General features: G+C 47.2%; 10 protein-coding genes across 10 annotated transcripts; 5 read left to right on the top strand and 5 right to left on the bottom strand.

The window, feature by feature from the left end:
- The first annotated feature begins 156 nt into the window (after positions 1-156).
- L228DRAFT_82795 (protein methyltransferase) lies at positions 157-1,374 on the top strand. Its single transcript, XM_018336889.1, has 4 exons — positions 157-426; positions 529-649; positions 730-911; positions 998-1,374. The coding sequence occupies exons 1-4, from the start codon at positions 327-329 to the stop codon at positions 1,105-1,107; spliced, it is 513 nt and encodes a 170-aa protein (XP_018191291.1). The 5' UTR covers positions 157-326; the 3' UTR covers positions 1,108-1,374.
- L228DRAFT_280955 (hypothetical protein) lies at positions 1,123-3,879 on the bottom strand. Its single transcript, XM_018335849.1, has 9 exons — positions 3,541-3,879; positions 3,401-3,480; positions 3,174-3,335; positions 2,909-2,930; positions 2,793-2,845; positions 2,558-2,722; positions 2,287-2,495; positions 1,689-2,226; positions 1,123-1,621 (listed from the first exon to the last, which is right to left on the bottom strand). Exons 1-9 carry the CDS (start codon positions 3,872-3,874, stop codon positions 1,598-1,600), a joined length of 1,587 nt encoding a protein of 528 aa, XP_018191290.1. The 5' UTR covers positions 3,875-3,879; the 3' UTR covers positions 1,123-1,597.
- Positions 3,880-4,075: 196 nt separating this feature from the next.
- L228DRAFT_244628 (putative mitochondrial acetolactate synthase small subunit) lies at positions 4,076-5,641 on the top strand. The gene is made up of 3 exons (XM_018331974.1): positions 4,076-4,973; positions 5,034-5,110; positions 5,240-5,641. Exons 1-3 carry the CDS (start codon positions 4,156-4,158, stop codon positions 5,338-5,340), a joined length of 996 nt encoding a protein of 331 aa, XP_018191289.1. The 5' UTR covers positions 4,076-4,155; the 3' UTR covers positions 5,341-5,641.
- On the bottom strand, positions 5,478-9,121 carry L228DRAFT_280953 (hypothetical protein). Its single transcript, XM_018335848.1, has 5 exons — positions 8,067-9,121; positions 7,055-8,011; positions 6,679-6,996; positions 6,436-6,623; positions 5,478-6,193 (listed from the first exon to the last, which is right to left on the bottom strand). The coding sequence occupies exons 1-5, from the start codon at positions 8,887-8,889 to the stop codon at positions 5,852-5,854; spliced, it is 2,628 nt and encodes an 875-aa protein (XP_018191288.1). The 5' UTR covers positions 8,890-9,121; the 3' UTR covers positions 5,478-5,851.
- Positions 9,122-10,401: 1,280 nt separating this feature from the next.
- L228DRAFT_280952 (hypothetical protein) lies at positions 10,402-13,750 on the bottom strand (the record flags this gene model as incomplete). Its single annotated transcript, XM_018335847.1, has 5 exons — positions 13,099-13,750; positions 12,911-13,022; positions 12,503-12,849; positions 10,929-12,453; positions 10,402-10,863 (listed from the first exon to the last, which is right to left on the bottom strand). The coding sequence occupies exons 1-5, from the start codon at positions 13,506-13,508 to the stop codon at positions 10,402-10,404; spliced, it is 2,856 nt and encodes a 951-aa protein (XP_018191287.1). The 5' UTR covers positions 13,509-13,750.
- Positions 13,751-14,262: 512 nt separating this feature from the next.
- L228DRAFT_244625 (mitochondrial ribosomal protein) lies at positions 14,263-15,431 on the bottom strand. The gene is made up of 2 exons (XM_018331973.1): positions 14,905-15,431; positions 14,263-14,835 (listed from the first exon to the last, which is right to left on the bottom strand). Exons 1-2 carry the CDS (start codon positions 15,273-15,275, stop codon positions 14,430-14,432), a joined length of 777 nt encoding a protein of 258 aa, XP_018191286.1. The 5' UTR covers positions 15,276-15,431; the 3' UTR covers positions 14,263-14,429.
- Positions 15,432-15,664: 233 nt separating this feature from the next.
- L228DRAFT_244624 (hypothetical protein) lies at positions 15,665-17,884 on the top strand. Its single transcript, XM_018331972.1, has one exon. The coding sequence runs from the start codon at positions 15,872-15,874 to the stop codon at positions 17,666-17,668; it is 1,797 nt and encodes a 598-aa protein (XP_018191285.1). The 5' UTR covers positions 15,665-15,871; the 3' UTR covers positions 17,669-17,884.
- Positions 17,885-18,242: 358 nt separating this feature from the next.
- On the bottom strand, positions 18,243-18,531 carry L228DRAFT_266185 (hypothetical protein; the record flags this gene model as incomplete). Its single annotated transcript, XM_018334821.1, has 2 exons — positions 18,243-18,315; positions 18,380-18,531. 2 exons carry the CDS (start codon positions 18,529-18,531, stop codon positions 18,243-18,245), a joined length of 225 nt encoding a protein of 74 aa, XP_018191284.1.
- A 2,047-nt stretch (positions 18,532-20,578) lies between these two features.
- On the top strand, positions 20,579-23,267 carry L228DRAFT_82582 (ATP-dependent DNA helicase). Its single transcript, XM_018336888.1, has 7 exons — positions 20,579-20,697; positions 20,752-21,085; positions 21,202-21,320; positions 21,376-21,410; positions 21,460-22,338; positions 22,403-22,528; positions 22,611-23,267. Exons 2-7 carry the CDS (start codon positions 20,973-20,975, stop codon positions 22,779-22,781), a joined length of 1,443 nt encoding a protein of 480 aa, XP_018191283.1. The 5' UTR covers positions 20,579-20,697; positions 20,752-20,972; the 3' UTR covers positions 22,782-23,267.
- Position 23,268: 1 nt separating this feature from the next.
- L228DRAFT_275082 (hypothetical protein) lies at positions 23,269-25,124 on the top strand (the record flags this gene model as incomplete). Its single annotated transcript, XM_018335610.1, has 7 exons — positions 23,269-23,972; positions 24,021-24,080; positions 24,140-24,308; positions 24,374-24,436; positions 24,492-24,730; positions 24,860-24,975; positions 25,054-25,124. The coding sequence occupies exons 1-7, from the start codon at positions 23,473-23,475 to the stop codon at positions 25,122-25,124; spliced, it is 1,218 nt and encodes a 405-aa protein (XP_018191282.1). The 5' UTR covers positions 23,269-23,472.
- Positions 25,125-26,616: the final 1,492 nt, after the last annotated feature.

Here is a 26,616-nt window from a genome sequence, read left to right as displayed (position 1 = left end):
CGGAGAAACGTTCGCTCCGACCGGGGAACTCGGGAGTTCCGCAGACAAGTTGGCTAATCCCTTCTGGGACCAGATCAAGATCATGCGATAAGATTTCTTCAGTTTTGGGGTTCTTCATCTTCAATTGACTTATATTTTATTCTTGCGTTTTTATATGCCCGTATATTGACCTTGTATATATTTTATTCTTCATTACTCGTACATAATTTTTCGAATCAGATCTCCTTTCTCATACAATTTCTTTTCTTAATTGATACCTTTCAGTATATACAATTTCTACGACGCTTACGAGTCACGAATTCTTCCTTCCATTCAAATTTTATAAAATGACATCACCAGCGACAACGGCAGAATCAGCATCCAATGACGGGCAATTGTCCTTGAAAAGATTCTCTAATCTGACATTGAAGTTAGATACCCCGAAAGGTAATCTTGGATTGCATTGACTCCCCACAAGATACGACCCATGCTTTATCAATTTAGTTCTTGAGAAGAAATTTTATGCTCACTTGATATCAAATCTCAAAGGTCGCGGAGTATTCAGCACAGTTGATATTGCCAGAGGTACTGTCATTGATATTTCTCCTGTCCTGATTCTCGAGCCCGAGGATAAAGCTTTGGAGAGTAAACAATTATATAACTATACGTAGTTAGTAACAATCCCCTCATCCTTTCGCTCCAAGCATTTGGTCAAGGAAACCATTGCAATTGACACGTACATTGCTCCAGTAATTGGCCGTATTCTGAAGGAGAAACCGGGAAAACAACAATGAGACAAGCAGTGATACTAGGTCTTGGCTCAATGTTTAATCATTCCAACTTCGCCCAGAATGTTGGGTTTACACGTGATCCATCAAAGTTGGTCATCGTTTATACGGCTTTACGAGATATAAAAGCCGGAGAAGAGCTTTGTAAGTATTACCGCTTCCAATGACGGAGAGATCAATGAAGGGTTGAAGAGATAGACACTGACAGGTGGTTGCCAATCCTTGCACAGGTATATCGTATGGCTCGAGACTGGCTTTCAGGGATGCAGATGAAGATAAATATCTCAGCGACCCAGAAGAGGGAAATGATCTTTTAAGCAAGATTGAATTAGACGATTAGATTTTTCCATTTTTTGACTACTAACGTCAACTCTTAGCTGTAGCATTTAAATAAAACAGAATTTAAGTTTGGGCCTTCATCCTTCCCAAGAAAAAGTCACGAAACACGAGCAATATTCTCCAGGCTCTCCTGCAGTTGCGAGCTGATGGAGTTCAAAGCGCCTCAATCGGATTGATCGAAGGCTGCAAATATTATCAGTACAATGAATGCAATAAAAAGACCGCTGAGTCTTGACAGAAGAATGAGCCACGGGAACAATATTCTTTTGAGTGAATAGAATACTTGCAGGATACTGCCACGCCCTTCGATACTTTTGGCTGCATATCCTATCTCTCTTTCACTGTCCTATGGAATCGTCGTCAAAGGACGCTTTTTGTTAAGACAGCAAGGATAATCGAAGAATCAGATGCAATGCGAAAACACCACCAACTAAAACGGGCAGCGATCGCATGCAGACCATGAGAAAAGAAGTTTCTTCCAAAAGCTAGTATTACAAACCAGGAGGTGGTGGAACCTAAGTAATCGGAGCTGTGTCAGAAAAACGCGGGAAATGAAGTTAATGGGGTTCTTTTCTGACTTACCGCGCTGTACATGCCGCCTGGCGGGGATCCTGAGGGCGGAGGCGGCGGTGGCTGCTGACCGCCGGGAGGAGGAGGGGGTGGTGATTCCCCGGGAGGCGGAGGAGGAGAATTTTGCTGTTGCTGCTGCTGATGTGCAGCCGCAGCCTGTTGGTAATACTGCTGGTAAGCAGCGACGTAACCCTGATATCCACCATATGCGGCGTATGGATCTTGACCAGAAGCGTAGTATTGGGCATACTGCGCCGAGTAATCCGCAGGGCTAGACACTCCAGGTGCCGCCGCCGCCGCTGCAGCAGGTGCTTGCGTTGAAGGGCTCATAGCGGATACAGGAGAGTTCGAATAGCTATTGTAGCCACCATAGCTTCCCTGCCGATCTGACATTCGGTTATGACCGCCGCCACCGTAACCGCCACCGTAACCGCCGTAGCCATGGGAAGGCGGAGGATTATCCTTGAAGCGCTGGTACTGCTCCTTGACATTTCCAAGTAAATCCTCACAAAGTTCCTTTGCATGCTGCACTTCACGTGGGTCCGGACCACTGCAACTCATTAACTGCCTGGTCGAAAAGAAAACAAAAAAATGATCTGCGACAACTTACGTCACGTGCAGGAACATGGGCTCATCGCTTTCACGATTTGTGCCATGCTCCATGAAACCCGAGCCGCGCCCCTTGATCTGCACTCGGCAACGAGTCTCTTGTTGGATATGTTTGACATATGAACCTCCGTGTCCAACAACTTGTGCACGCAAGTTAAAACCTGGAATAGGTTCAAGTCCCACGGGAATGCGCTCCTCGGGCCATTTGCGCTGTTAAATTTATGAGTTAGCACAACGTCCAGTGAATATGAGTTGAAAAACGAATGACAAACCCGTCCAAACTCGTCTCTTTCAACAGGGTCGGGCTCTCTCCTGCGGAATCGTCGTTCATCAACCAGATTCGGGAGTTCCTGTTTCATAAGCTCTTCAATTTTGGCGATAGCTTTCTCGAGACCTTCTTTGGTTGTGCTGGTGATATGCAGATATAGCGGCGGATTCTGTGATAATTTTGCGTTAGATATTGTTATATCCCCTCTGATAATGACTACTAGGCAATCAGTGACATACCGCAGGAGTCGACATGTTCTTGTCGGGATAATAGTTTCCTCGGGTAGTGACATCTTTAAAGTAATGAGCCTCTCTATTTCTTTAATCGTAAATAATGGTAATTGAATTCAGCGTACCGGCGCCAGTCTCATCTTTGATCTAAATTATCACGCAGCGGAGGTCAGCAGATGCCAAAGAGGGGTTGCAAGGTGAGGCTAGGCGCTCTTGGTAAGCATGACTGTCTTTCCACAAAATAAAGGGGAAAGAATTTGCTTGAAACAGAATATTTCAATGATTGCTCTCGGCCCAGGCCCCTTTGGAGTAGCACTGGCACACTCTCATTCATACAAGCAAGACAGCCTGAAGATTTATCAGTGGAAACGTGGTGGGGATCAAATTTACCATTTTCTGCGTGGAGCCTTTGGTCAGGGTGTATCGGTTGCGAAGGTCGTTTACTTCAATGTCTCGGATATAGTCGCCGTCAGAGATATACGTCTCGCCATTTTTATGTTCTGAACCAGCCGGAGGGGAGGAAGCTTTGCCAACAGGGCTTCCCGTTGCTGACTGTGGGAGATGGTGTTAGAGAACAATCCCAGCGCTTCATAAATAAGGGAATATTATATATATACCGAGCGAATCGGAGGCACATCAACATGCTGAATGCCCTTTCTGGCCTGGATCTGGGCGTTGATTCTCGCAGCGGCGGCAGCTAGAATCGGAGTATTAGCAACAAACACCAACGGGCAACAACAATGCTTGCTAGGCTTACCAGCGGCAGCAGCAGGGTCCCCAGATCCTGCCTTCTTTTCGTCCACAGCTGGGCTTGCGGTCTCCCTATTTATTGGACTACGGCTCCGACGGGATCGAGAGTCGCGACCACTTGGGGACCTTGAACGGCGGTCAAAACGAGAACGTCTGGGTTCGTCACTTCCATGTCGATCGCGAGCTGGTTCGGTTTGATCGAAGCGCGAGCGCTTCCTACGATCTTCCTCCATTGCAGTAGCTGGCCCCTGAGGAATATCTAGACGCCGGCAAGCAAATAAAAGATATACCTCTGAAAAGTGACCCTGAATGTTGAAACTTCGAGTTACCAGCCAAATCATATCCGCCGATCAAAGACGGTGAGTCACGTGCATATATCACTAATCCCTGTCTGGTTAAGGTTGTAACGCAGATAATCTTTGACCCTAAACCTGTTCAAGCCTAGCAGATCTCCAGGTTATTTGGGCCAATAGATTTTCATAAAATTAGTCCCCCGCTTGCCGAGTTCGGCCCTTGACCCATCCGACTTTCTCGTCAGCCAGCAAAGAAATAATCACAGTCACGATTGCTCCGTGTCTCCCTCCGCTCAATCGACACCGCGCGAGAGAGACACAATTCAACAATGGCATCCCGCCGAGCTGTCGTGGCATTGGGGGCCACGAGAAAGTCCCTGGCCACCACCGGCTCCTTCGCGGCCAGGAAGAATTCACCTTCGTTGATTGTTCAGTCTACTCAACGCCGATGCACCGGAACTTCCTCCTCGACTTCTGCGCTTGCATACAAAGCTCTGCACAGCCGCATTGCACCTCTCCCGACAAATGAGAACCCACCGCAGTGGTCGGCCTCTGCTGCCGTGTCAAGCATTCTCTACGAGACGCCCTTGCCCTCCGCGGCCCCGCAAAAACGGCACGTTTTGAACTGCCTTGTTCAAAACGAGCCTGGTGTCTTGTCCCGCGTTTCGGGCATTCTGGCAGCACGAGGATTCAACATTGACAGTTTGGTTGTCTGCAATACTGAGGTTGAGGATCTTTCCCGCATGACAATTGTCCTGACCGGCCAGGATGGCGTTGTTGAGCAAGCACGTCGCCAGCTTGACGACTTGGTCCCTGTTTGGGCTGTCCTCGACTACACTGATGCTCCTCTCGTACAACGTGAGCTGCTGCTGGCCAAGGTTTCTATCCTCGGTCCCGAATTCTTCGAGGAGCTGCAGGCTCATCACCGTGAGATGACTGCCGAAGACGCCGAGTCGCTCGAGCGCCTCCGAGCCGGAGATGCCTCGGGCAGGGCCAAGGAAATTAAGAAGGATTTCCACCCCAGCAAACTGGCTGTCAGCCAGGCCTTGCGACACAAGCATGAGCATCTGGAGGCTATCACCCACTTGACTCACCAATTTGGTGGCAAGGTCTTGGATATCAGCACAAACAACTGCATCGTGGAAGTGTGAGTCATTGAAAGAAGTAGCACATTTGCCATATCTATGCCTGACTAATTCTTTCCCAGCTCCGCCAAGCCTACCCGTATCGACTCCTTCATGAAGCTTGTTGCTCCCTTTGGAATCATGGAGTCTGCTCGGACAGGTAAGCTAAGAAGCTCTCTCTCACTTTCCACTGCCCCCTTTTACCCTCCAGCTCTACTTGATCAATCCCCCCTCGCCTCCTTCTGTACATGAATTTGTCATTCTCACGCTCCAAACCTCTTTCTCACAGGACTCATGGCTTTGCCTCGATCTCCTCTGCACGCCCCGACGGAAGAGATTGAAAAAGACGCCGGCGAAGTCGTCGACGCCAGCACTCTTCCCCCTGGATAAACTATCAACGAACTTTTCTATATTGGTATTATTTTCTTTTAAAAGGATAGTTTGATTTTCTTTTATTTTCGGCATTAAATCTCAAGTACCATTCTAGCTCCTTTGTATTTTTACATCTGTGTCAATTCACATACCTTCAGGGTTAGCATTGAATCTACTATAATTTCTCTATATAATTCTTCAGCTCATTTGCTTCAGTTGACTATTCCCACTGATTCATGTTGCGGGTCTCGAATTGAATCGCCGCAATTATCAAGCACATTTGCCACTGACGATCATCTTTTGTGTATTATAATGGTGCTGTAAAGAAAGAAAAGTGCATGATATCCGTTATTCTATCTTTTGCCGTAAGGCTCACAATCCGATTCCAACACGCCTAAAGATGGGCATGGATCGAAGGATCAAAAGAGGGCCAAAACAATGAGCTTGCGAACCAGGCAATGACTCATATATAAGCGACTCATAACATCTCGCATCTCCATACTTGTGAAAATGAAAGCCAATGCGTACGCTAGAGTCGAATCTTGGCCCCGATCCCACCGCCTTGGAACCAAACCGTCGTACCCCATTCGCCTATCCTCACGCCTAATACTGCCTTGGCGTCGAGTTTTAGAGAGCCACCGAGTGTGCGGCGGACGGCATCGTAGCCCACGCTGTTGAGATTCCATGTGACGGGCAATCTTGGAGTTTGTGAGATGCCCGGCGGTATTGCAATAGGATAGTTGTACACGATTCTCCCAACAGGTTCGGTGTGGTTGTAAAAGGCAGTCGCATCGATATGCGTTATATAGAGCGTCGTGTGTGGAAGAGGGGAAAGCAAGACGAAGGTAGCTGTTGAAGTAAGGAGGTGCATCTAATTAGGTAAATATCGAGTAAGTGCGAGATGCTCAGTGATCAGTCAACGACAGAAGGGAGGCGAGATTCTAGTAGTAGGCTTGTTTGCAAGGTAGATATGCAGGACAAGAAAATTTCTAGAAAAAAAAAAAAAGGTAGAACGTGATGCTAAATCTAATCTTTCCACTACAAAAGACATGAAATGGTGACTAAAAGAGCAGGGCCAGGACATGATTAGGGATCAGTTGGAGCGAACAGTACCGTTGCATCCTTGATAAACTTGGGTCCTTGGTCGTCTTCCCCATCGTCATCGCCATCGTCAGGTGTTTTTGGTGCCCGTAGCCTTGGGCTTTGGATATCAATCTCTAATGATGAAAGGGCTTTGCCAAGCGTGGGCTGTGCTGGAATAGAGCCCTCGTGCGCTCTCAACGTTACCGTTGTATTATATCCTGAATCACATAAAGTCAGTGTGTAAGCCACGGAAAATGATAAAAGGTGTTCTACCGGAAATATACTGAGACAAAAGCTCCTTGCCTACTTTTTCTCCTTCAGGGCCTCCCGATGTCGCGGGTGCCCAAAGCGCCTCGACAACCACATTTTCATTTGAGCCTGGAACAATTAAGATGTTTTTGGCCGTGGCATGCCCAAGCATTGTACCATTGGATAGAAATTCAAAATCGACAAAAGGTATAGCTGCCGAATAGTTGGTGGGGTTTGTAAAGTTAACAGAAGCCTGGAGGGACAGCGATGACTCTGTGGTTTCAAGTATTTTTAGAGAACCAACTTTGGGCGCAAACGACTCCAGGCCTTTTCCAGCTATCGCTAAGGAGTATTAGCCATGTTGACACTTCTTCTCGTCAAAAGTATATCGGTGACCAACGTTTTATCGGAATGCTTCCTTTGGCGGGGATCCTTTTCATTGTAAGCTGACCAAGAACGGTGTCCACTTTGACATCGACATCGGCCGCAACTGTCAAAATTGCCTCTTGTTTCTGAAAGATGAGTTTCTGCATCAGTTCTGCAAATGTATCTTCATTGGTAATCTCCAACGGTGCATCGTTGACAATGGATTCAATTTGCAGGTTGGTATTGTTGCGCTCATCAATAACGCTGCTTGAATTGGCTTCTTGCCATTTGTGGAGGTCGAGAATGCCAAGTTCCTTTCCATGGTAGAAGATTTCCGCACCAGCCCGGACGCTTGAAACATTTAGTGGGAAATTCACAACATCTGGTACGGTTACCACCGCCTTCACGACTGCGGAAAGCTTTGGTCGTGCCTCTGGCGTGTCAGGCTCCGCAAACGGATCTGGCAGATTGATGTGGACATTTTCCAAAGAGAAGTTCTTGATCAAATCCTTGAAGCTGTGTTCAGGAAATGGTATAGGCACTGTGACACTTGATATTAATTCCGCAATCCACGGAGGCGTAGTATCCAAACCAGTCTCTGATCCTCGAACGTAGAGCGTAGTCTTCTGACCCTTTAGATAACCTGTGAGCAGCAGGTCAAGGGGCGACGAATGCGAACTAGGACAAGTTGAAGTGAGAGTATCTGGGAGCTCACGAACAACCCCGCTTGCGTTGACATGGACAGGCTGGCGCGGTTCTATCATTATAGACTCAGTAGTTGCATGTGCCACCATAATATATGGCTCAGATGGAACGCAGTTCGGTACTAATATGTTGAATCCAAGAGGAGGCACTGTGAACTTGACAGGGTAATTATTGGAGATCTTGAGCGAAACGTTCGCACTCATTCCTTTCGAAGACTTCGGCGTTGAAATCTCGCGAATTTCCAAATGGTCCACATGAACATTGGGAATTTCTGGAACATCATCATCTGCAAAGTGATTAGCGTCTTCGCAGTCTGCAAGTCAGCTTATGGGATAGCTAACCCTGGAAAGTCAGCGTCGTTGAAATTTGCTGGGTCCCCAGCTTAAATATGCCAGATTTCAGTTTGACATCGGCCTTCCCTTTGACTTCTAATTGACTCAGCCTGTCGTCCAACCAATCTTTAGCCACGCGGCTCAGAATTTCCGATTCACCAGGTTCAATATCCGTCAAGAAATCAATATGAGTCGTTCTCCCGTTTCGGAGATTAAAAACGATGCGAGGAACTGTTGCTTTGCCAAGTGCTAAATCACCATATTTCGGGAAATACACCTCAACGACTGTCGGCCCACTCTCTGCTTTCCTGGCAATCCAAGTCCCTGCACGGCCAAGATCACGTATTGCTTTCTTGTGGACACGAGAGGCGTCGAGAACGAAATCACCTTGGATTCTGGCCCGGACACCAGAAGATGTGAAGGAGTCAATCGAAAGATTCGTGGGTTCAAAAATCATTGCTGTTTCTGCATATTCTTGCATTGCCCGTGGTGTAAAGAACCCTACGACCATGATAACAACGACCAAGGCACACAAAATGCACAACGCTATTATGGTTGGCCATCGCCGACTCTTCCCGCGGCTGGTTTGAAAGCGCCCCTGAAGAGACAGAAGCGCGGCTGCTGCACGATTTGCTACTGATGAGGAAGAAGCATCATCTTGTTGTTGACCACGTTCTCGAGCGAGTAGAGGAGTAGATTCATTCGAACTCTCCGATGGTCGAGAGCGGCCTGTCAGTGTCGATGATGAGGATGATTGCGGCCTTTTAGACGGATTGTCATTATTGCTGAGCTGTTCATCGCCCCTTTCGGGCGATATGTTGTCTTCATTCATCACTGGTTCTCGTCATCAGCGCTTCCGATAACGGATGCAATTGGTCGCAGAGCGATATCGAGATATGTATGGTAGAGGATGGAGTCACGATTAGTGGAGCGAAGTAGTTTTCAACATTAGAAGTATGATTCAAGCTCGATATATCTGACCAGACGCCATTGCATGAATATTTAGGAATAACAGTATCTGGGAAGGTTGAAACCTCAAGACACGAATGTCGTCGTCACCATCTTGGGCAGGATACTCCCAGCCTTAACCCCGGGCAACCTGCCACTTTAGTAAAGCGCGGGGTGATATGGCGCTAGCGAGCCAAGCGATCCCTGGCCGGAACCTCAAAACGGAGAAACCGTTCAGATAAGTTGGTAGTGGACAGTCTTTCTATACCACGTTGCTTGATCATTTTGCAGGGCAATGTTTCTGTAATGAGACTTGACATAAGTTCGGTGAAGTCTGATTTGCTACAGACTCGGCTTCCCATCTAGAAACCTTTCTGTAGGAATGCAGTCATGTTGAGGTCCATGATTCCAATGCCCATCGTGCCTGTGTTATACCAACGGCCTGGCCATGAAAAGACACATGGCGAAGAATTCTTATGATATGACTCCGATATTTCCATTGTGTAGTGGTTCAAAAATCCTTAATTTAAGAAGTAAAGAAAGGAACTTATGAGTGATATTGTGTCCTGTTTGTTAAATGTTCGGGTCCTCTGCTGTCAAGACCCTCGAATCCGCGTACGCCAGATATTGACACATGTCACTTAGGTATGCTATGCTATGCTAAATACATAATGATAAAACTTGCGCCGCTTTCCCAGGAAAAGTTTAAGGCCCCGACTCCGGAATTTTCTACAACAGTAAAATGAACACAGCGTTCTGACGCTTGGGTCAGAAATAAGGGGAGTTATAATACGACTCTGATGGCAGAGCTAGTCGGGAATACTGCGAATATCGGTCTTGACACCGATTTAGAAGTACGCTAAGTAAAAGAAAAGGAGAATACCGCGAATCAGGCAAGGACACCATGGCGAAAAGAGGATGGAAATGTAGGCGCTCATGCCAGGAGTGCACAAAGAGAAAGGGAAAATGTGCTGCAAGAGCAGCCGGAACCAAAATACGCAAAAGCGTTAAGAAGGAAAAGATAAACCCACAAAGAACCAGAAGCCTCAGGATTATTAAAAAAAACAAAGCTTCTGACATCCAGATCGGAAAGAGGAGAACTTGTATCTGGATTGATAGCCGCTCATAAAATTGCGAAGATGCAGCAACGCTTGTACAGCCACCGTAAATGCTGGCGAGGAAGAAAAAGACCAAATACTGTACAAGTCTCCAGGTAATTATTGGTAAGGAGCGAAAGGTGACAGAAACGACGTGCAGTGGATTCGACATTTCGACTTGAGCTCTGAATATCGTTTTCGGCGCCCAACTCAGATTCGTGAAACTCTGCTATGCTAGATTGAATGATGTTTCATCTAGGATTGATCCGGAAGTTGGTTGGCTGAGTAGAATTATTAACTCAACGTCTCCCCTGTGATGATGCTAGGGATTCCGTCCGCTCATAGAGAGCTCCTCCTGGGAAGAACCCGGGGCTATTCATAGTGCCTGACGGCGTTGACGGTACAGTGGCTTGGACAGCTGGTCCAAGGGCCGCACTGAGCGGTGTCGCCGGTAATGGTGTCACATATGGACTGCTATTTGGTGCAACAGATGTGGCAGATGTAGGAGCAGCGATAGCGCCAAGAGGAGACATGGATACTCCTAAGGCAGATGGGCCGAGGAAGCCAGAGTGCGTCATTCCTGGCTGAAGAGGAGGAATTGTAGCTGATTGCGACCCAAGCTCACTCCAGGGTGACTGAGTGATGAGTGCCCCAACCTCTCTAAGTTGCTTCTGCGGAAGACGAAGCGCGTGAAGCACGTCATTGGGAATGAGGTCATAACTTCGAGCTTCTTTAACGAGGAAGGCAAGATCAACAAAGGCCTGGAATTGTTAGAGTCAATACACCATAAGACCAAAGATAGATTTCATGAGATATGGATTCTGACCTTGAGCCAGTTATGGCAAAGTTGCCAGAATTCACGCTGACTTCTGATATTTGGATCTTTCAGTTTAATTGTGGACAGACAATGCTTGAGTTGATCCGTGACATTAATAGAAGCCATAGATTTATCGCACAAGTCTGTCCAGGAGCCTCGGACAGATGAGGATGCGCCCTTAGCATTTGCAGTTTCAGAGCAACGAAGAAAATGAAGTCTGATGGCAGGCAGAGCATTTAAAACCGAGTCACATCCAGTGCTTAGTCTGAGGTAGATTTTCTCAAACAGTCTCTCTTCGTCAATCACTTCACCATGTCCTAACATTGTGTTGTTTCTGGAACGCACAGTAGGCGTAGGTACAGCAGGAAACGTGTCAGTCGAGCGTGGTGTGAAGGAGAAGCCGTTCGTTAATGTGTTAGATCTGCTGCCTGCATACTTAAACGGTAGAGGGGGCTGAGTATTAATAGGTTGTAAAGCACTGCCGTGTTGAATAACTGTTCCGCTCCTCATCCGTGTGCCAGGTGCAGGTCGTTCTCGTGTAGGTGTAGCCGAACGCCCTCGTCGAAACATTGGGGCAGCCACACGTCGTGGCACAAATCGCCTGCGACTGATACTGATTTTGGATCGTAGATGTGAAGTGGCATTCCGTATTTCAACAAGGCCTCCAAATACCAACAAGAGCAAAGTTCGTATGTACTTTTGGTCCCCTTGTTCGATGATTTTTGATGCGTTGCCAACAAGTAATGAAATGACATGTTCGTAAGCTTTGATGCATGTCAAGCACGCACGCTCGACGCCTTCACTGGACTGAGGTGGCCCTTCTTCATCTTCCTCAAAATTGTCAAACTTGTGAATTTCCCTGTCGAGTTCTCCCACGTGCGTTGTTGCATTATAGAAGACACGCTCCAAACTACTGCGTTTAGAAGGACCATCGCGGGCCAGAGCAAGAAGGCTTGAAATGTGCGGGTGCAGCTGAAACATGGAATAAAGGACGCTTTTTGCCGCTTGAACCAGAGGAGACGGTGAGTCTGACTGACGTTTATATTCAGGGAGACTTGAAAGCCTGTTGATGAAAACATTTCGGTGGCGCTCGTTCTCGATCGGGCTTGCTGGACTTGATGAACTATTGCCACTGCGAACATCCCCGCTATCTTTCCCACGCAAGATCGAGCCATGGCTCAGTCCTCTATAATGACTAAGGCGGTTGGTTCCAACTTCATTTAAGGTAGAAAGGTCTGACGGTTTTCTAGTGATGATGCCACCCATCCGTTTCATGCGATTGTTGGCCTGGAGAATGCTTTCACTGTTGCTGCGATTACGTTCATTGCCCAAAGCAAGCGGTGCAATACCAGGTCGACGAGCTACAGAATTCTGCTGGGATTGCATTCGATGATGTGAACGCTCTGGGATTGGCGGTGGCTTGCTAGAAAGTCCTAGGGCGGTCATTGGATCGATGCCGCTTATGCTTGGCTTCACCGGAAATCTGCCACCAGTGCGTTTGCTCACACGCGGCTGCTCCACTGGTCCTTCGCCACTATGGCCGTTCAGCTATTGCACGAAATCCTAAGATATACTACACTCACCTAGATTCAGCTCCTGACTCGTTTCCGCTTTTGCCCGATACTGCGGCTTGCCTTAAAAATCTCTTAACCTGGACGGTGATAAGAGTGTCTTTTTCGCTGTCGAGAACTGGTATTTGTCTTTTATCCTCCAATTCTAGGATACTTTTCGGCGGGAAAATGAGAGGATTCCCTTCTAACTTCAGAACTTGCAATGTTGTGATATTGCCGAGGCAGAATGGTAGCCGTTCTAATTTGTTCTTTTGAACCGACAACACTTTCAGTGAAGTCAAATTACCAATGGCATCAGGTATCTCTTGAAGGCTGTTTCTGCTCAGATCAAGTATTTCTAGGGATGCTAGCTCGCATATCTGATTTGCCATTTCTATTAGCGCGCAGGAATTTGCGCGACATTTATCATTTAACACTCACAGTATTTGGAAATGAACGTAAGTCATTATAGCGAACATTCAAATAGCGCAGATGAGAGCACTGAGCGAAGTTCGAAGGAAACTGTCGAATTTGATTGTGTGGGAGTGCGAGTCTAAGAAGCCCTTAGTAATTGATGCTGCATACCCAATGTCATCGTTCGGTTTTGGAGGATAATGAGCGGACCGTACCTCTCGATATCATCCTTTATGACATTTACAACATCCTCGGTAAATTTCTCTATTTGTTTATGCCCGAGATCTATCGTCAAGCCAGGTTTAAGTCTCCCTCCAACTTCAGCATTGTCGGCATCAGTGTCCGAGACTTGCGCGACCTGCGCTTCCCGTCTGGCAACTTCGACCGCTTCCCGAACAATCACAAGTAGCTCCTCATCTGATGTTGGACGGGCCAGCTTGAGCATTGTATGTTGTGAAGATGTTATTGGACGGACAGTCTGATAGGGCCCGGAGGCGTTGAGGTTGCTGGGTGGTTGGGACGCGGCTCTGTTCCGACTGCTGTCAATTTCATCCCGAGGGGACTCTAAAACAGCCTCGCCTGGTGACGTTTCAGGACGTCGTATTGCTCTCGGACCGCTCTCCATGACAAGGTGTGGTGCGTCAAAGAGGGGCAGGCAAAGTTGATCGCAGAAGGGGGGCGGCTACAACCAGCGCAAGACTGGTATGACGAAAGGCGGCGACAGTCGACTAACTCGATTTATCTGGGCTCGAAAAGACCAGCGCGATTCCTAGCATATTCTTTGAAACGGTGACTCCCGTCGCAAGGTAATTAAAAACTTCTTTGATCTGAAGAAAGTGAGATTGACTTGGAGGACATGGAGAGTCGATTAACTCAAGCTCGGCTTTAGCGCGAAGGCTACCTGACAGGTTGAGGGGGATGGTCTTCCGCTTCATGCAAGGCACCCGCTCCGCTCGCTTAGATTGTTCCGGGGCGTTTATCAGCCGCCAGGCCGCTGTGGAAACCCCTCGGCGACGAGCGAGGATCGTAGATGGACTTTAGGGAGTAATCTGACAAATATTATGCATGCACGTGATGGGGCTGGCACAGCGTATTGATAGATTTTTTTGTATCATCGAGCAAAGTAGGCTTTGCCAGCAAACACATGTCTATATTCATAGCTCCAGGCGAGTAGGCTGGGTCTGCATGGTTGCCCTCGCTATAAACAGGCTGCTTGAAATTGGTCGATGGTCGAGACATGAGGCGGTATATTGTATACTTCGCTCCTTATAATTCTGTGTCGAATCCTGAAAGCCTTGGCTTTCTGCTGGCTGTGGCATATCTGAAGCAAATTATGCAAGATTAATTGTTCACCACCATCACAGCATAATCAAAGGAGATGGATCCTGAAGATTAAATGTCTGGCCAACTGTCTTTCAAATATAAATAGGAAGAGAGCGCAGATTGGCGTCACTATGCTAATGTACAGTAAACTCCCGCAATAAAATCTCTTTAGAAAAAGAAGGACAAAACTCATGAATCTATATGGGAATACCACAACCAGCCCCTAAGGGTGGAATACGGCTCCTCCACGGGCTTCTTGCCCCTGCGCGGGAACAGAGCCACTGAGTTCGTCGATTCCAGCCTCCATTTGCGACTCGTCGGATCCCAAATCTGCTTGTGCACCGCTTGTTCCGGAATAAGCAGCAGTGCGAGCCTGCTCGGCAGCGGTGACCATCTGAGACGCCCATTCTTTCCACTGCTCGAATGCCTTGTTCTCCAATTCCATGCCGACTTCGAGGTAATTTTTACCAAAGTATGCGCCTGTCGAGAGTGCCTCCTCTTTTGCTACTCTTCTTTCCACCTCCTCTTCGTGTCGCAGGGCATAGAACTCTTCGCGCGCTTGATCATAAGCTCTAGCGACTGTCATCTCAGGTACATTGTTGAGCAGCCATAACTGACGCTGGATGACACTGGATTAATGTCAGCACAAATTTCTCACGTTCTGCAATTAGATTTCATCCAGGTATGCTCAGACACACCTCTCGCCGTCCAGCCTTCTATTTGGCTGTCGCATTTTGCTCCAATCACAATGCTGCGCGTCTTTTCCATCATTTTCCAGAACCACCCTAGGGCGAGCAAGTTCCCAGGGATGATCCGCAAAGAATTCTTTCCGCATAGCGTCCTCGGGGTATTTTATTTGCTGAGGTTGGAACATTCGGCTAGGCTTCTTTGCTTTATGCCTTCGCTGCCGCTCTTGATGCTGAACAGGCTGGTTACGCACTAACGCTTGGGTCGGAGGAATCTGAGCGACGACATCAAACCAGCTAGGAGATTGATTGATGCGTTTGGTCGCGAGCAATTGAGCCGCTGTCTGGTGAACCCGAAGGGGCCTGAAGTCGTACCGTCCCATCTTCACGCAGTTGTGGGCCCGACACCCACAAAGGTGCTCGCAGGAATGGGGAAATAAATTGCGTTATTGTTCGCGTGTCAGTTTCGTTTGAAAAGGAGATTGACTCGATATGAAGCCAATATGGGCGAATTGGGCCGACGAGGACGCACGAATTGGTCTCCTCGGGCGATTCTCTCAAGTTGATTTTGATGGACTTTTGATGGCGGAGAGATCCGTGGGCTGCGCGACAGCTCTCGTATTAGGAATAGCGCAAAGGTGGACCGACATGGGACACCTTGGCCAATCATAGATGACAGTCGGGCTCTACTTTAGTCGAAGATGGCGGATTACCCGATTAAGACAGGTTTACCCCATACTCCGGGTCTTCCCCAATGTTGCCCCATCCCGTCTTCCCCCTCCCGAGCTATTGTGCTGTATTCGTGTACGGACAGATGAACGAAGGACTTTCACTCGATTGATTTCACCTCCTCCATCTCCAGACAATTTTTCTCAGATTGATTAGTCCAGCTCTGGCACGCTCGTTATGAGATTTACCAAGAAAATCGCAACTACCACATGATTAATCCTCTCGGTCATGACACAATGTCTCGCATGACATGTCCTTCTTCGGTGCTCTGGATCGATCAGCGAGCTGTTCGATTTCACGTCGGATGAGCTCTCGCTCTCTCCTCCTCACATTTTTGTGTCCAAAATGCAACATTCGGTCCGTGGCGACATCAAGAAAACCGCTCTTCTTTCATGCCGCCCATAAATTGAATCAAAACGTCTCATATAACGCTTCGGGGGAGATCGGTGCTCCTCTGGTAGATAACCAGCATGGTACCAGTGAAGCTGCTGCCAAGCGTCTTCTCTCAAGACCGGTCAGCCACGGAAAACGCACAGCTAAGCCCTCACCAAATCATGTGAGAAAATGGTCCTCCTCGACTCGCTGCCAGAGCCTTAGTCAACCTGTCTTCATGCAGGCTTCGCGTGAGGATTTCAAAGATCTGATTGATCATTACTATGACCCACTGGATGGGAGAGCAGATCTGCAATGTCATGTACCACCAACCTTGCTGTTCGACACGACGACAGTGAAGCATGAGAGCTTCGAATTGCTCTCAGCTTCGGACGATAAACCAAGGCCAGCACCATCCTCTGAGGAAGACTGTTCCATAAATCGATTCACTGCGGCTATGGCAAAGGACAATATTTCAAATGATGACTTATTTGAAATATATAAGACCATACCTCGATCGTCATTGAAATCATTGCCGGCCAAACAGATACGGCGCCTCTTACATCGTCTTATAATTGTCGAGAAAAGAAACGAGCGTACGATGTTACAGTACCTATCAATTGTTGATGACATGAAAGATGCAGGCATACCATTGACCTCGGGAGAATGGAGTAGCGCTATTGCTTTCGTCGGACGATGCTACACCAAAGTCTCAGCCGCCGATGTGAGATCGGCCCTCTACATTTGGAAAGAAATGGAGGCAGATGCAGGCGTAACAGGGACAAACGTGACTTTCAATATTTTGTTTGACATCGCGGTTAAAGCAGGTAAATATGGCCTGGCAGACATGATTTTAAAAGAAATGCATGCAAGGCGATTGGAGTTTAATCGATTTACGCGTGTTGGATTGATATTTTACTACGGATTACGAGGCGACGGCGACAGTATTCGAAAGGCCTACCGGGAACTAGTTGATGCTGGGGAAATAGTGGACACTGTGGTGCTAAACTGCGTCATTGCATCGCTGCTCAGAGCTGGTGAAGCCGGTGCCGCAGAACAAGTCTTTGGTCGAATGATGAAATTACATGCGAAGCAAGCAGGCACAAGATTGTTACCACCTCGAGATTGGAGGACATCGCGGAGGCTCGGCAGAGTCCTTGCAAGAGCTTCAAGGTTCTTCCGCGACAAACCAGAAGCCCGGATGGGACTGCAAGCTAGCTCACCTGTCGCACCAGACCTTCGCACTTTTTGCACACTTCTCACCCACCACGCGCTCGAAACGGGCGATGTGGATAAGTTATCCTACTTCCTCGACGAAATGCGCTATCTTGAGATTCCTGTGCACGGCCGCATCTTCCTCATTCTCTTCCAGGGCTTTGCAGTTCACGGTTCAAAAAGGTACAGCTCTTGGACGACGTCGCTCTTAGAGACTGTTATGGATGCTTTTCTCCAAGCATTGCAGGACCGCCCTGGTGATATATTTTGGAGTAAATGGATGACGGTACGGATTGTTCGTGCGTTCAATGTTTGTGCTGGTCAGCAAAGAGCTCTAGAGATTTGGCAAGAGATACTTAGCCGGTGGCAGCCTAGACCAGAGGAGCTCGATGCCACCAGCAAGCTCCTGTGCAGCATTTTGACGCAACCTGAATCAGCATCTAGCTCAGGCAAGGAATAATAGTGTGGCTCGGCGTGTTTTCAGTTTCGAAACCTATCTGATGAAATCAATGATTATAATGAAGTCAAGTCAGTTTACAAATTGAATATGGATGATCCAGTTATGCCGCATATACTTCTATCTTATATCATGACGCTTTTTGGAATATGATTCTTTGAGGCCCAGGGTGCATTCTGCCTCGGAGTATCAAGGTGCAACCGAGAAGCTGGCGGCATGCAAAATTGGCTGGTAAGAGTATTTCTTATGCTTCTGCATAGAGCATCTTTCTACCCTAATTCATCTTGAACACAAACAGAACGATTTGGTCATATTTCGATCGTTAAAGCTGATTAATTTTCATGTAGTATGGTATAAACAGATATATTGTACAAGTTTATACGAATAAATGTATCAGCTATATAAAAAGGATCCTCGGAATTAAAAAACGCCTGCATATGAATTGAGACCAAATCGTGAACCGGATATCATCAATCGAGCGCTTCTCCGCTCTTCAATGCAATTATTTGGAAATGAAGTTTCGCAGAGAATGATCTGCTTCTGTTGGAATCGCCCGTGTATTTCAAGGAACAGGCTTTTAGACGCGCTCCTTCAGGAGGGCGTGGGCCAAGATGGGCCAGCCAAGGAGAACGGCAGCAGCAGGGACATATCTAAAATGAAACATTAGCAACTTCACCACCACAGGGGTTCTTGCATGTTGCATGGACTACTTACGCAATGCCCGTGCGACCGACTCGTCTCAGATAGACAGAAGATTGCACCGAGTGGGCAGCTTGGCTGACAGGTCGGCGCGCATGAGGATGTGGCTCAGCGACAAAGTTGCGAACAGAGGCAAGGAAGCCACGGCGGGGAGTAGCAGAAGGCATTGTGATGTGTGTTTTGGCCTTTTTGATTGCCTTGTTTGTATGTATCGGTGAGGAGAGATGTGGAGTGACTGCTTTTATCCGAATGTGCAGTCGTAAGAGTTGTGGTCTGGTGAGTGGAGTGACCTTTTGTGACAGTTGTTGCAGTTGCTACTTTGTCGTGTTTGAGAAGTGGAGAGGAAAGACTTTGAGTGGAGAGTAGATAATTGTATATATATAGAGTGGAGGGGAGAAGAGAGATGTCTCGTTTGCTCTTGATGCTGATGGCTGATGCTGAACAAAAGTTCGACTGAAGAGGGATACTACAAGTGGAATATATACTACTCATCCGTATTTCTTCTCTTACCTCAGATTGCTCAGTATTATCTTTCATTACGAGACTATCCGCGATCTAGCAACAATTCTGGCGCAAAGCTGGCCGAGGCGTGCCGTTCATCCCGCCAGCCGGCCATACTGAATGGGCAGAATGACCACGACAAAGTGCACGAGGACGAAAAGCTTACGGGGGCTAGGTGGTAGTGAGGGACCAGAATCAGTATAATGGCCTGAGGTGCCTGAAACTGTGCCTGAGGTATCCATCACTCCGTAGCAGGGTTTGTATGGGGCAGCTGTCAAAAACAAAGGAAAATCAGGAGATGTTTTGACGTCTGGTGCGGGAGGAGTAGGGAACACATGGTTGCGGTACCTCTGTGTCTGCGTGCGAAAATACGGTTTTGCCTTGGGGCGAGACTCTGGCGGTGGCTAGTGCACGGTTACCCCAGAAAAGTGCCTCGTGCGGGTAAAGCGTCGAGCCTAGACGGGCAAAGATTCCAGGTAAGGCTGCTGCGTTACCGGACAGTCCCGGTAGATTGGCCTGAGATATGGCGTGAGCTGTAAGCGCGCCTCTCCGCGTTTGTCCAGGTGGGAATTCTCCCCTGTCCGCTACGAAATATTGTATTGTGAGGAGTTCCTCATAGCCGTATCCAGAATTTGGTCGCTGGACCCTGTACAATTCTGATGCTAGGCTTGTTTGACACGGGCTTTTGACCTTCAATGCAAACATCGTGATCCATCTCATTACTTTTAGTAGATTTACATTCATAGTAGTCAATTTGCTATTATATAGAGTATTGCGCCTTGCAGATATCCAAGAGTGCAATTCTCTCAAGTAAGAGTATCCTCAGGCAGAGAATACGTCGCCAAGGATGGATGGATTACCCACACGAGAACAGCAAAATATACGGACAAATGGGAACTGAAGGATTAGCGATCACATTTGAGCCATTCATGCGGAGTTGTGGCGGAGTCGTCATAAAGCATAGCGCTGAGAACCAAAGGAAGAAAATTGAGGAAGAGAAAGCAGCCTCAAAGGTGCGCAGATGCGCCGGCTTAGTTCTTCAGTCGAACGACGAATCTCATGATGTGGTGTGACAACCACCCGGCGAGGTCCGACGACCTGGGCTTTGCTCGGTCGGGCGCAGTCGCTAAGCGACAGGGGGTGCAGAATGACAGCTTTGGAAATCCCCCCGCATTTTGCCGACAGAATTTCTCATTGCAGATACTGCGGCTGGGGAAACAATGACATCAATCAAACACGAAGTGCAAACGGAATTTCTTCTTTTTTCTTTAGCTTGTTCTATTCTATTTTATTTTTTGTGTTTTTTTCTGATTATCTTATGTATCTCTTTTACTTTTCTGCTTTTGTTAAATCAGTTTTTTGTGGATTATGAAGTACGCTGTGTGAAATGCCGAGAAACGACGAATACCTCTCTACACTGGTCAAAAAAATTAATGCTTTAGCTGAAATCATATGTTGGACCAGCTCAAAATGATTTGATTGCAAGAAAATTATTTGAGAAATTATTTTTGATGTATGATGACAGGAAAAGATGCACATGTACTAATGCAAGGAAGGTAAACAGTATTTGAGCAGCTGGTCCTCACCACCCGCACTTAGGGTTTTAATGCTCTTTGCATTCATTTGCATTGCGGAAATGGAATTGGCATGTAATCATCCTCGCATCGAGTATGCAGATACCTAAGGATAACTCTCCAACCTATGCGGAGAAGACGGCGTTATCTCCCATGGCATTATCACGTGCCCGCGCGCTACTCTTACGCGTAGACGCGAGACGCGATTTCTCTGGCGAATAAACGCCGCCAAGGTGATTTATTACATATCATTCTGGGGTAAGCGTTTATGAAAAAATGACTCTAGGTGTTTTGGAGTTTGATATCATATAGTGCTTCTCCGTTCGAGCATTGCTGCTTTGTTCTATAGGACAATACTGTGCTTTCTCGCGGTCCCATTACGTCCACCCGAATTTAAGCTCTTATAAACGCATCTGCAGCATCCTCTTCTACTTATACCGCTGTAATGCTGTTATATTATCCAAGGGAAATCATGAGAAGATTGTCTCGTCCGAACAATTGAACAACCGAATATTGAAACTCAAGCTGGGATTATGGCACCTATGGACCATGCACCAAAAAGACGGAAGACGAATGGCCACAGGAAATCAAGAACCATCGACATTGATTTTACGCTGAGACGTCTTTTCGGCAAATCAACATTTAGGTGAGTTTGCTTATCTTTTCTTTCCAATGATTGCCAATATCCGGCATGTTTCAAAGATCCTTCTCTTTGTCAATAAAACATTATCGATGGCTTACAAAGGGATTATTCAACTGCAGGCCTCTCCAGCGAGAGGTTATTAGCGCAGCCCTTGAGGGTCATGACATTTTCCTGCAGGCCGCGACCTCTTTTGGCAAAAGTCTATGTTACCAACTCCCAGCTGTGGTTGACTACGGAAGTATGTGACAATAATTAACACTGAAATTTGGATTTAAACTCATGAACGCATGCAGTCACAATTGTGGTCTCACCTCTTCTGGCATTGATGGTAAGGCACGACGATTTTATGTTGGATGAATTGCATGCTTACTTTCTAGAATAACCAAGTCACATCGCTTCAGGCTGCGGGGATCAGTGTTGCAACCATCAACAGCAGCACCCCGTCTTCTATCCGACAAGCTATTTTGGAGGATCTTCGTTGTGGTCATCCACATACTCGCCTCCTCTACGTTACGCCTGAATTCTGCATGACAACCACCTTTCGAAAGAACCTTCAAACGATACACGAACAGAGAGAACTTTCAAGAATTGCTGTTGACGAAGCGCACTGTATTTCTGAATGGGGCCATGACTTTCGACCATCTTTTAAAGAACTTAATTATTTCAAAAGGGAATTTCCAGACGTACCAATAATATGCGTGACAGCAACAGCTACGCAGCGGGTGCGGGATGATATAATAGACACACTCGGCCTTAACCGATCCAGCCTTAAGACCTTTACCATGACAACCAGCCGACCAAATATTCATTATGAAGTCCGTTTCAAGAATGACACAGATGATCATTACGAAAATTTTGTCCGTTGGCTCCGCGCTGTCTATGCTCGGCGGGCTTTGTCGGAACGACGGACTGAGCTCGAGGCACAGAGCACCCGCTTGAGCAATGTCAGTGGTATCATATATGTTCTGTATCGCAAAGATTGCGAGTCCCTTGCGGGTCGGCTAGTTGGTGATGGGATCGGAGCCAAACCCTATCATGCTGGGCTTACAGCCGCAGAAAAGGAAGACCATCTCCAAGGTTGGGTGGCTAACCAGGAAGGGTATGATATCATGGTTGCTACCACAGCTTTCGGAATGGGTATCGACAAGGAAGATGTCCGATTTGTTGTCCACTGGCAGATGCCCAAGAGTTTCGAGGGCTACTATCAAGAGGCTGGGCGGGCGGGCCGGGATCAGAAGGCGTCTGTCGCAATTATGGTACGTATAGAAATGTTTAGTTTCTCTGTTCGGCGCTGCGTTGCTAACGTGGTGAATTATATAGTATTATGCTCGGGAGGATCGTGATCGTATCATTCTTCTCCAGCAACGCGATGCTGGAAAGTCCAGTAATGGTCGCTCTGCTGCCAGTGAACAAGCAGTAGCAGCCAGGAACCTCTCACTAAATTCGGTATTTCCACCATATAGCTTCTCATCTCTCCATCTGGACAGGTAGTTTAAGCGCTATGGCAAATTGCTGACAATAATTATAGCTCATAAGTTATTGTGAAACGACCACGAAATGCCGTCACGCTCTTATTGCATCGTATTTTCATGACCCTGAGACACCGCCATGCAAATATGCATGTGATTGGCACAAGGACCCCGCCGGTCTCTTTGCTGCCAAAGAACGAGATCTTTGTCCGGAGGAGTGGTCTGAATAGGCCTAAATTTGACGGAACAATGACCATCTATCTACTTAGATGAGCTTTATCACTCTCATGCTGAAGGAGGCGACAATGTCTACATTTACAAAACGCCCGTTCTCAGTCCGGAAATGTTCACGGGGACGCGGTCAAGAACCATAAGCGTGTTACACATTGAAAACGATCATGTAGTAATCGAAGAATTTCTCAGCATTCTGCTTGATTGCAGACATCTTCAATGATAAAGCTAGCTATATTTTTGATATACTGAATAGAAAGGGAATAACATACAATGTTAGGTCGATGTGCCGTAATATTTCTTCGAATCTACCTAAGGTGTAGAGCACTTAGGGTGTCGCATGCACGTGCCCGCGCGATGAGCGATTGATAAGATGCTTATCATCTTTGACGTCAGAGAAAACGGTACAACCAACTCCACCATTGGACCAGCGCCATTAGGAATCGAACCCAATATCAGTTAAATACACACTCTTGGCACAGTCAGGAACATCGGCGCCTTTATGAGGTCCACGCGAGTAATTAACGTGGGGATTTAGCAGCTTTTTACACAAACAGCAACTGTTTTGACTACGCGTCGCGTCGTGGAAGAGATGATTACCCATTCGGCACCAGATCGTCAATTATCTGTCACATTATCGTCAAAGGATTACATATTTATTCCATAAGCCGGATAAGTGCATTATTTCTCATGCCAAAGGGAGGGATGGGGTCACCATCAATCTCAAAATCATCGCAATTGAAGCGCAGTCATGAGACCGGCGACTCGACGGAGGCTTGCGACACTCTTCCTCCATTACCAGATGAAAATTTTGGTAATAGCTTGTCAAGAGCGCATTTTGGTACCATTGGTGATGCCAATTTTGTAGCAGATGCCCCAGTTTCTACGGATTTCGCAAGGCAGAGAAGTGCCGACGACTTCCAAAATCATATTCCGCAAACCGGCTCTTCAAGGATCCACTCCCAGACGACTAGATCAACCGAGACCTCTCAGGCGCACTCCGTGTCTCCAGAATCCAAACGCAGAAAAACCGTTGCCCCAAGAACTCCCACTAAAAGAGAGGTGATTGATCTGACTGGCGACGATGACGACGGCGACAACGAGATCCACAGAAGAAATCCCAACAGCCCTTCAAAATCTCGTAAAAACCCGTCCACCCCTAAGAAGCAAGAAGAGAAAAGGCTGAGAGTGTGAGAATTTTCACCTTCACATCACTGCCACCCACTAAATGAACCTAGTTTCCGCAACCATGCTCCTAGGAGCTACCTGGTCAAGTTAGAGCGTGCTTTGACCCAAAGGTCAGTTCACCACGTGTGAGATTAATAGGAATACCTGAAAAATGCTAAAATGATAACAGAATGTTTGTGCTCAACCGATCTCGAGAAGGCAGCACCCCAGAATCTCCATCTGAAGTCATCGATCTTGCCGGTAGCACGGGCAATGTGTATGGTGTGACTATCGCTCATTTGCCTCGATGCACGTGTCCTGATTACTCTAAAGGCAATCAATGCAAACATATCATATATGTATGGATATTTCCGGTGTCCAATTGTTGAGACTGCCAATAAAAATAAATAACTAATAAATGTAGGTGCTTGTGAACATACTGAAGGCACCCGAACACCTCCAGTATCAACTTGCGTTCCTCACATCGGTATGGTTGCTCAATATGCTGTAACTGATTGGAACATATTTTCTAAATTGCCCAGGAACTGCACACAATCTTCGAAAATGCTCTTCTCCCCATTCACAAGGTGGAGAAGAGTGAAGATCAACACCCTGGAAAGCGCAAGCCAGTGGAAGGAGACTGTCCGATCTGTTTTACAGAAATGAAAGCAAGTGAAAACACTGTTTGGTGCAAGGCTTCCTGCGGAAACAACATCCATAAGGACTGTTTTCAAAAATGGACTGATAGCCAGCAAGGGCTAGGAGTCACCTGTGTTTACTGGTTCGTCTCTCATACATTCTGATTTATCTCTCGTTTCAATATCTATTATTTTACTTTTGCTTCACAAGTCTGAAAGTCTTATTTCAGAGATCCTGTCATCACAGACATGCGAAACTGACTTTGGAGTAGCCGAGCGCTCTGGCCCGCAGATGACGATACTTTTCAGAGAATGCTCAAATACGGAGAAGTCAATGATGAAGGCTATGTCAATGTTGGTGAGCAGCTTGGAATGTCCGAAGACCGAGGTATTACGTCTTTACTACCCCTCCCTACGTCATCGCCTGAAACAATGTGCATGCTGACTGACCGTTTGCTTCAAATAGATACTTCTACGTATCACTGGCCGAGAAGGCGGCGCCGTCGCTACGGTTCTCCGTACGACTGGTGGTACTGAATGTGTCTCTTCGCGCATTATAGATATAAAAGTGACTTTTGAATGGCATTTTGTCAATATGCAACTCCGTCTGGCAACCTCGAAAGTCGCTCCATGGCAGTACTATCCTCTTCCTCAAATCTATGACTTCTCACTTCATCCAAATTTGGCCTATGTCCGCGTGTACGACCCAGGTCCAAGTTGACAGCTGAACAATCGACGCAATATGGGGGCGGATATGTGCGCGAAAACAATTTCGAGCAGGGATGGATTGATCAAAAAAGCTGTTTTTTGACACCACGATGAGGTGTCATTTCACAACCTTCATGTTATTGTGGCAATTCGAAATTTGAGTTTAAGTCTCCAGCATTATGGCATCTCAGATGCAATACGGAGTACTGGAGAGAAAGTTGGATTGATTAGTCAGCCAACTCGGGCTTAATTTCGTCGCGGCGCCCGTAATACATCGAAGGAGATTCGGTGCTTCGATCGGCGATATCTCTCAGGTCCGCTGGGTTTTTGCTCGATCCATACTCAGGTTAGCCTATTGAACGGACAGGACTGAGTCACTAGCATGTTCCGCAATTCCCTGAGCGGTGATACGTGGACGAGTCCCGCCTTACATGCTGTACGAAGTCAGGTTCCGCCTCACTTTCAGTGCCGCGGACATGCCGCATTCCCTGACACCAATTACTGTGGAGCAGTCAATACTTTGGGTTATCTACTTGGAACTAATGTATCAGCTCGGCCTAATGATTTCCCATTATGAATGGAGTTAGCATCGGTGGTATCTATAACGCTGGAATCCTTCAGCACGGATAAGCAAACGAGCCACATTCCTCGGTCGTGGGACTTGTGGCGTTGCAGAAGTGATCTAATCGTACCGAGAGAAGAGAAGCACTCGGGGGAATTCCCATGCTGGTGGTGCCACGACCGGTAGCTTACCGCCTGCATGGCTACGACCGTGTGGACCTTCTCTCAATTTCTGCCATAAACAAGGCTGCGGCTGCCCGGTCTTCAGCTTGTTGGACTTTGGGCGTTGGACTTATGCAGGTGCATACATACTGCAGATCGCGCAGTTAAATGTCTTTGCGTCACCCACAGCGTTCCCAACGGCCAGTAGTAGCCCAGAGAAAACGCAAAAATTCTCTATGATTTCTTTGAGAAAGGAGAAAATTCGACAGCTTCTCATAAACCAAATGCACGATGAATGGAAAAGAAGAAACGAACGCTATCTGGCATTAAGCACTCCTTGTTTTGACCTCTAAATTCCCTTCTCGAACATCTATATTCGGCCTCGCTAAGGTTTGGAATGTCAGGGGGAAAAGCCACTAAAGAGCGTCGAACCCCTTGTTTGGGAACCGAGAACGGCTTAAAGTGTCGGGGCGAGGTTAATCTAACCTAAGTGCCAAGCGATGCTTTCAGACGCCGGAATCGACCCAGATGTTGTCGTGTTTCCTTGTTCGTCATAATTTCATGGCGGTGAGCCCCCCCCCCCCCCCCCCCTGATAGC

This window comes from Xylona heveae (genome assembly GCF_001619985.1).
Source record: "Xylona heveae TC161 unplaced genomic scaffold L228scaffold_2, whole genome shotgun sequence".
NCBI lineage: Eukaryota > Fungi > Ascomycota > Xylonomycetes > Xylonales > Xylonaceae > Xylona > Xylona heveae.
Note: the sequence above shows the minus strand (reverse complement) of the source record. Positions and strands in the feature narration are given on the sequence as shown.

What these genes read in the sequence shown, in the direction of transcription:
- L228DRAFT_244628 (XM_018331974.1), top strand. Translation starts at nt 4,156, where the DNA reads ATGGCATCCCGCCGAGCTGTCGTGGCATTGGGGGCCACGAGAAAGTCC. An exon ending in AACAACTGCATCGTGGAAGT is followed by an intron (nt 4,974 to 5,033) that starts GTGAGTCATTGA and finishes ATTCTTTCCCAG; the next exon opens with CTCCGCCAAGCCTACCCGTA. An exon ending in CATGGAGTCTGCTCGGACAG is followed by an intron (nt 5,111 to 5,239) that starts GTAAGCTAAGAA and finishes TCTTTCTCACAG; the next exon opens with GACTCATGGCTTTGCCTCGA.
- L228DRAFT_280953 (XM_018335848.1), bottom strand. Translation starts at nt 8,889, where the DNA reads ATGAATGAAGACAACATATCGCCCGAAAGGGGCGATGAACAGCTCAGC. An exon ending in AGGAAGCATTCCGATAAAAC is followed by an intron (nt 6,997 to 7,054) that starts GTTGGTCACCGA and finishes AATACTCCTTAG; the next exon opens with CGATAGCTGGAAAAGGCCTG. An exon ending in AGTTTATCAAGGATGCAACG is followed by an intron (nt 6,194 to 6,435) that starts GTACTGTTCGCT and finishes TTACCTAATTAG; the next exon opens with ATGCACCTCCTTACTTCAAC.
- L228DRAFT_280955 (XM_018335849.1), bottom strand. Translation starts at nt 3,874, where the DNA reads ATGATTTGGCTGGTAACTCGAAGTTTCAACATTCAGGGTCACTTTTCA. An exon ending in ATGTGCCTCCGATTCGCTCG is followed by an intron (nt 3,336 to 3,400) that starts GTATATATATAA and finishes CATCTCCCACAG; the next exon opens with TCAGCAACGGGAAGCCCTGT. An exon ending in AAAGAGACGAGTTTGGACGG is followed by an intron (nt 2,496 to 2,557) that starts GTTTGTCATTCG and finishes TAAATTTAACAG; the next exon opens with CGCAAATGGCCCGAGGAGCG.
- L228DRAFT_82795 (XM_018336889.1), top strand. Translation starts at nt 327, where the DNA reads ATGACATCACCAGCGACAACGGCAGAATCAGCATCCAATGACGGGCAA. An exon ending in GAAGTTAGATACCCCGAAAG is followed by an intron (nt 427 to 528) that starts GTAATCTTGGAT and finishes CAAATCTCAAAG; the next exon opens with GTCGCGGAGTATTCAGCACA. An exon ending in CAATTATATAACTATACGTA is followed by an intron (nt 650 to 729) that starts GTTAGTAACAAT and finishes ACATTGCTCCAG; the next exon opens with TAATTGGCCGTATTCTGAAG.
- L228DRAFT_244624 (XM_018331972.1), top strand. Translation starts at nt 15,872, where the DNA reads ATGTCCTTCTTCGGTGCTCTGGATCGATCAGCGAGCTGTTCGATTTCA.
- L228DRAFT_82582 (XM_018336888.1), top strand. Translation starts at nt 20,973, where the DNA reads ATGGCACCTATGGACCATGCACCAAAAAGACGGAAGACGAATGGCCAC. An exon ending in CACCTCTTCTGGCATTGATG is followed by an intron (nt 21,411 to 21,459) that starts GTAAGGCACGAC and finishes CTTACTTTCTAG; the next exon opens with AATAACCAAGTCACATCGCT. An exon ending in GGAACCTCTCACTAAATTCG is followed by an intron (nt 22,529 to 22,610) that starts GTATTTCCACCA and finishes CAATAATTATAG; the next exon opens with CTCATAAGTTATTGTGAAAC.
- L228DRAFT_244625 (XM_018331973.1), bottom strand. Translation starts at nt 15,275, where the DNA reads ATGGGACGGTACGACTTCAGGCCCCTTCGGGTTCACCAGACAGCGGCT. An exon ending in AGAAGGCTGGACGGCGAGAG is followed by an intron (nt 14,836 to 14,904) that starts GTGTGTCTGAGC and finishes ACATTAATCCAG; the next exon opens with TGTCATCCAGCGTCAGTTAT.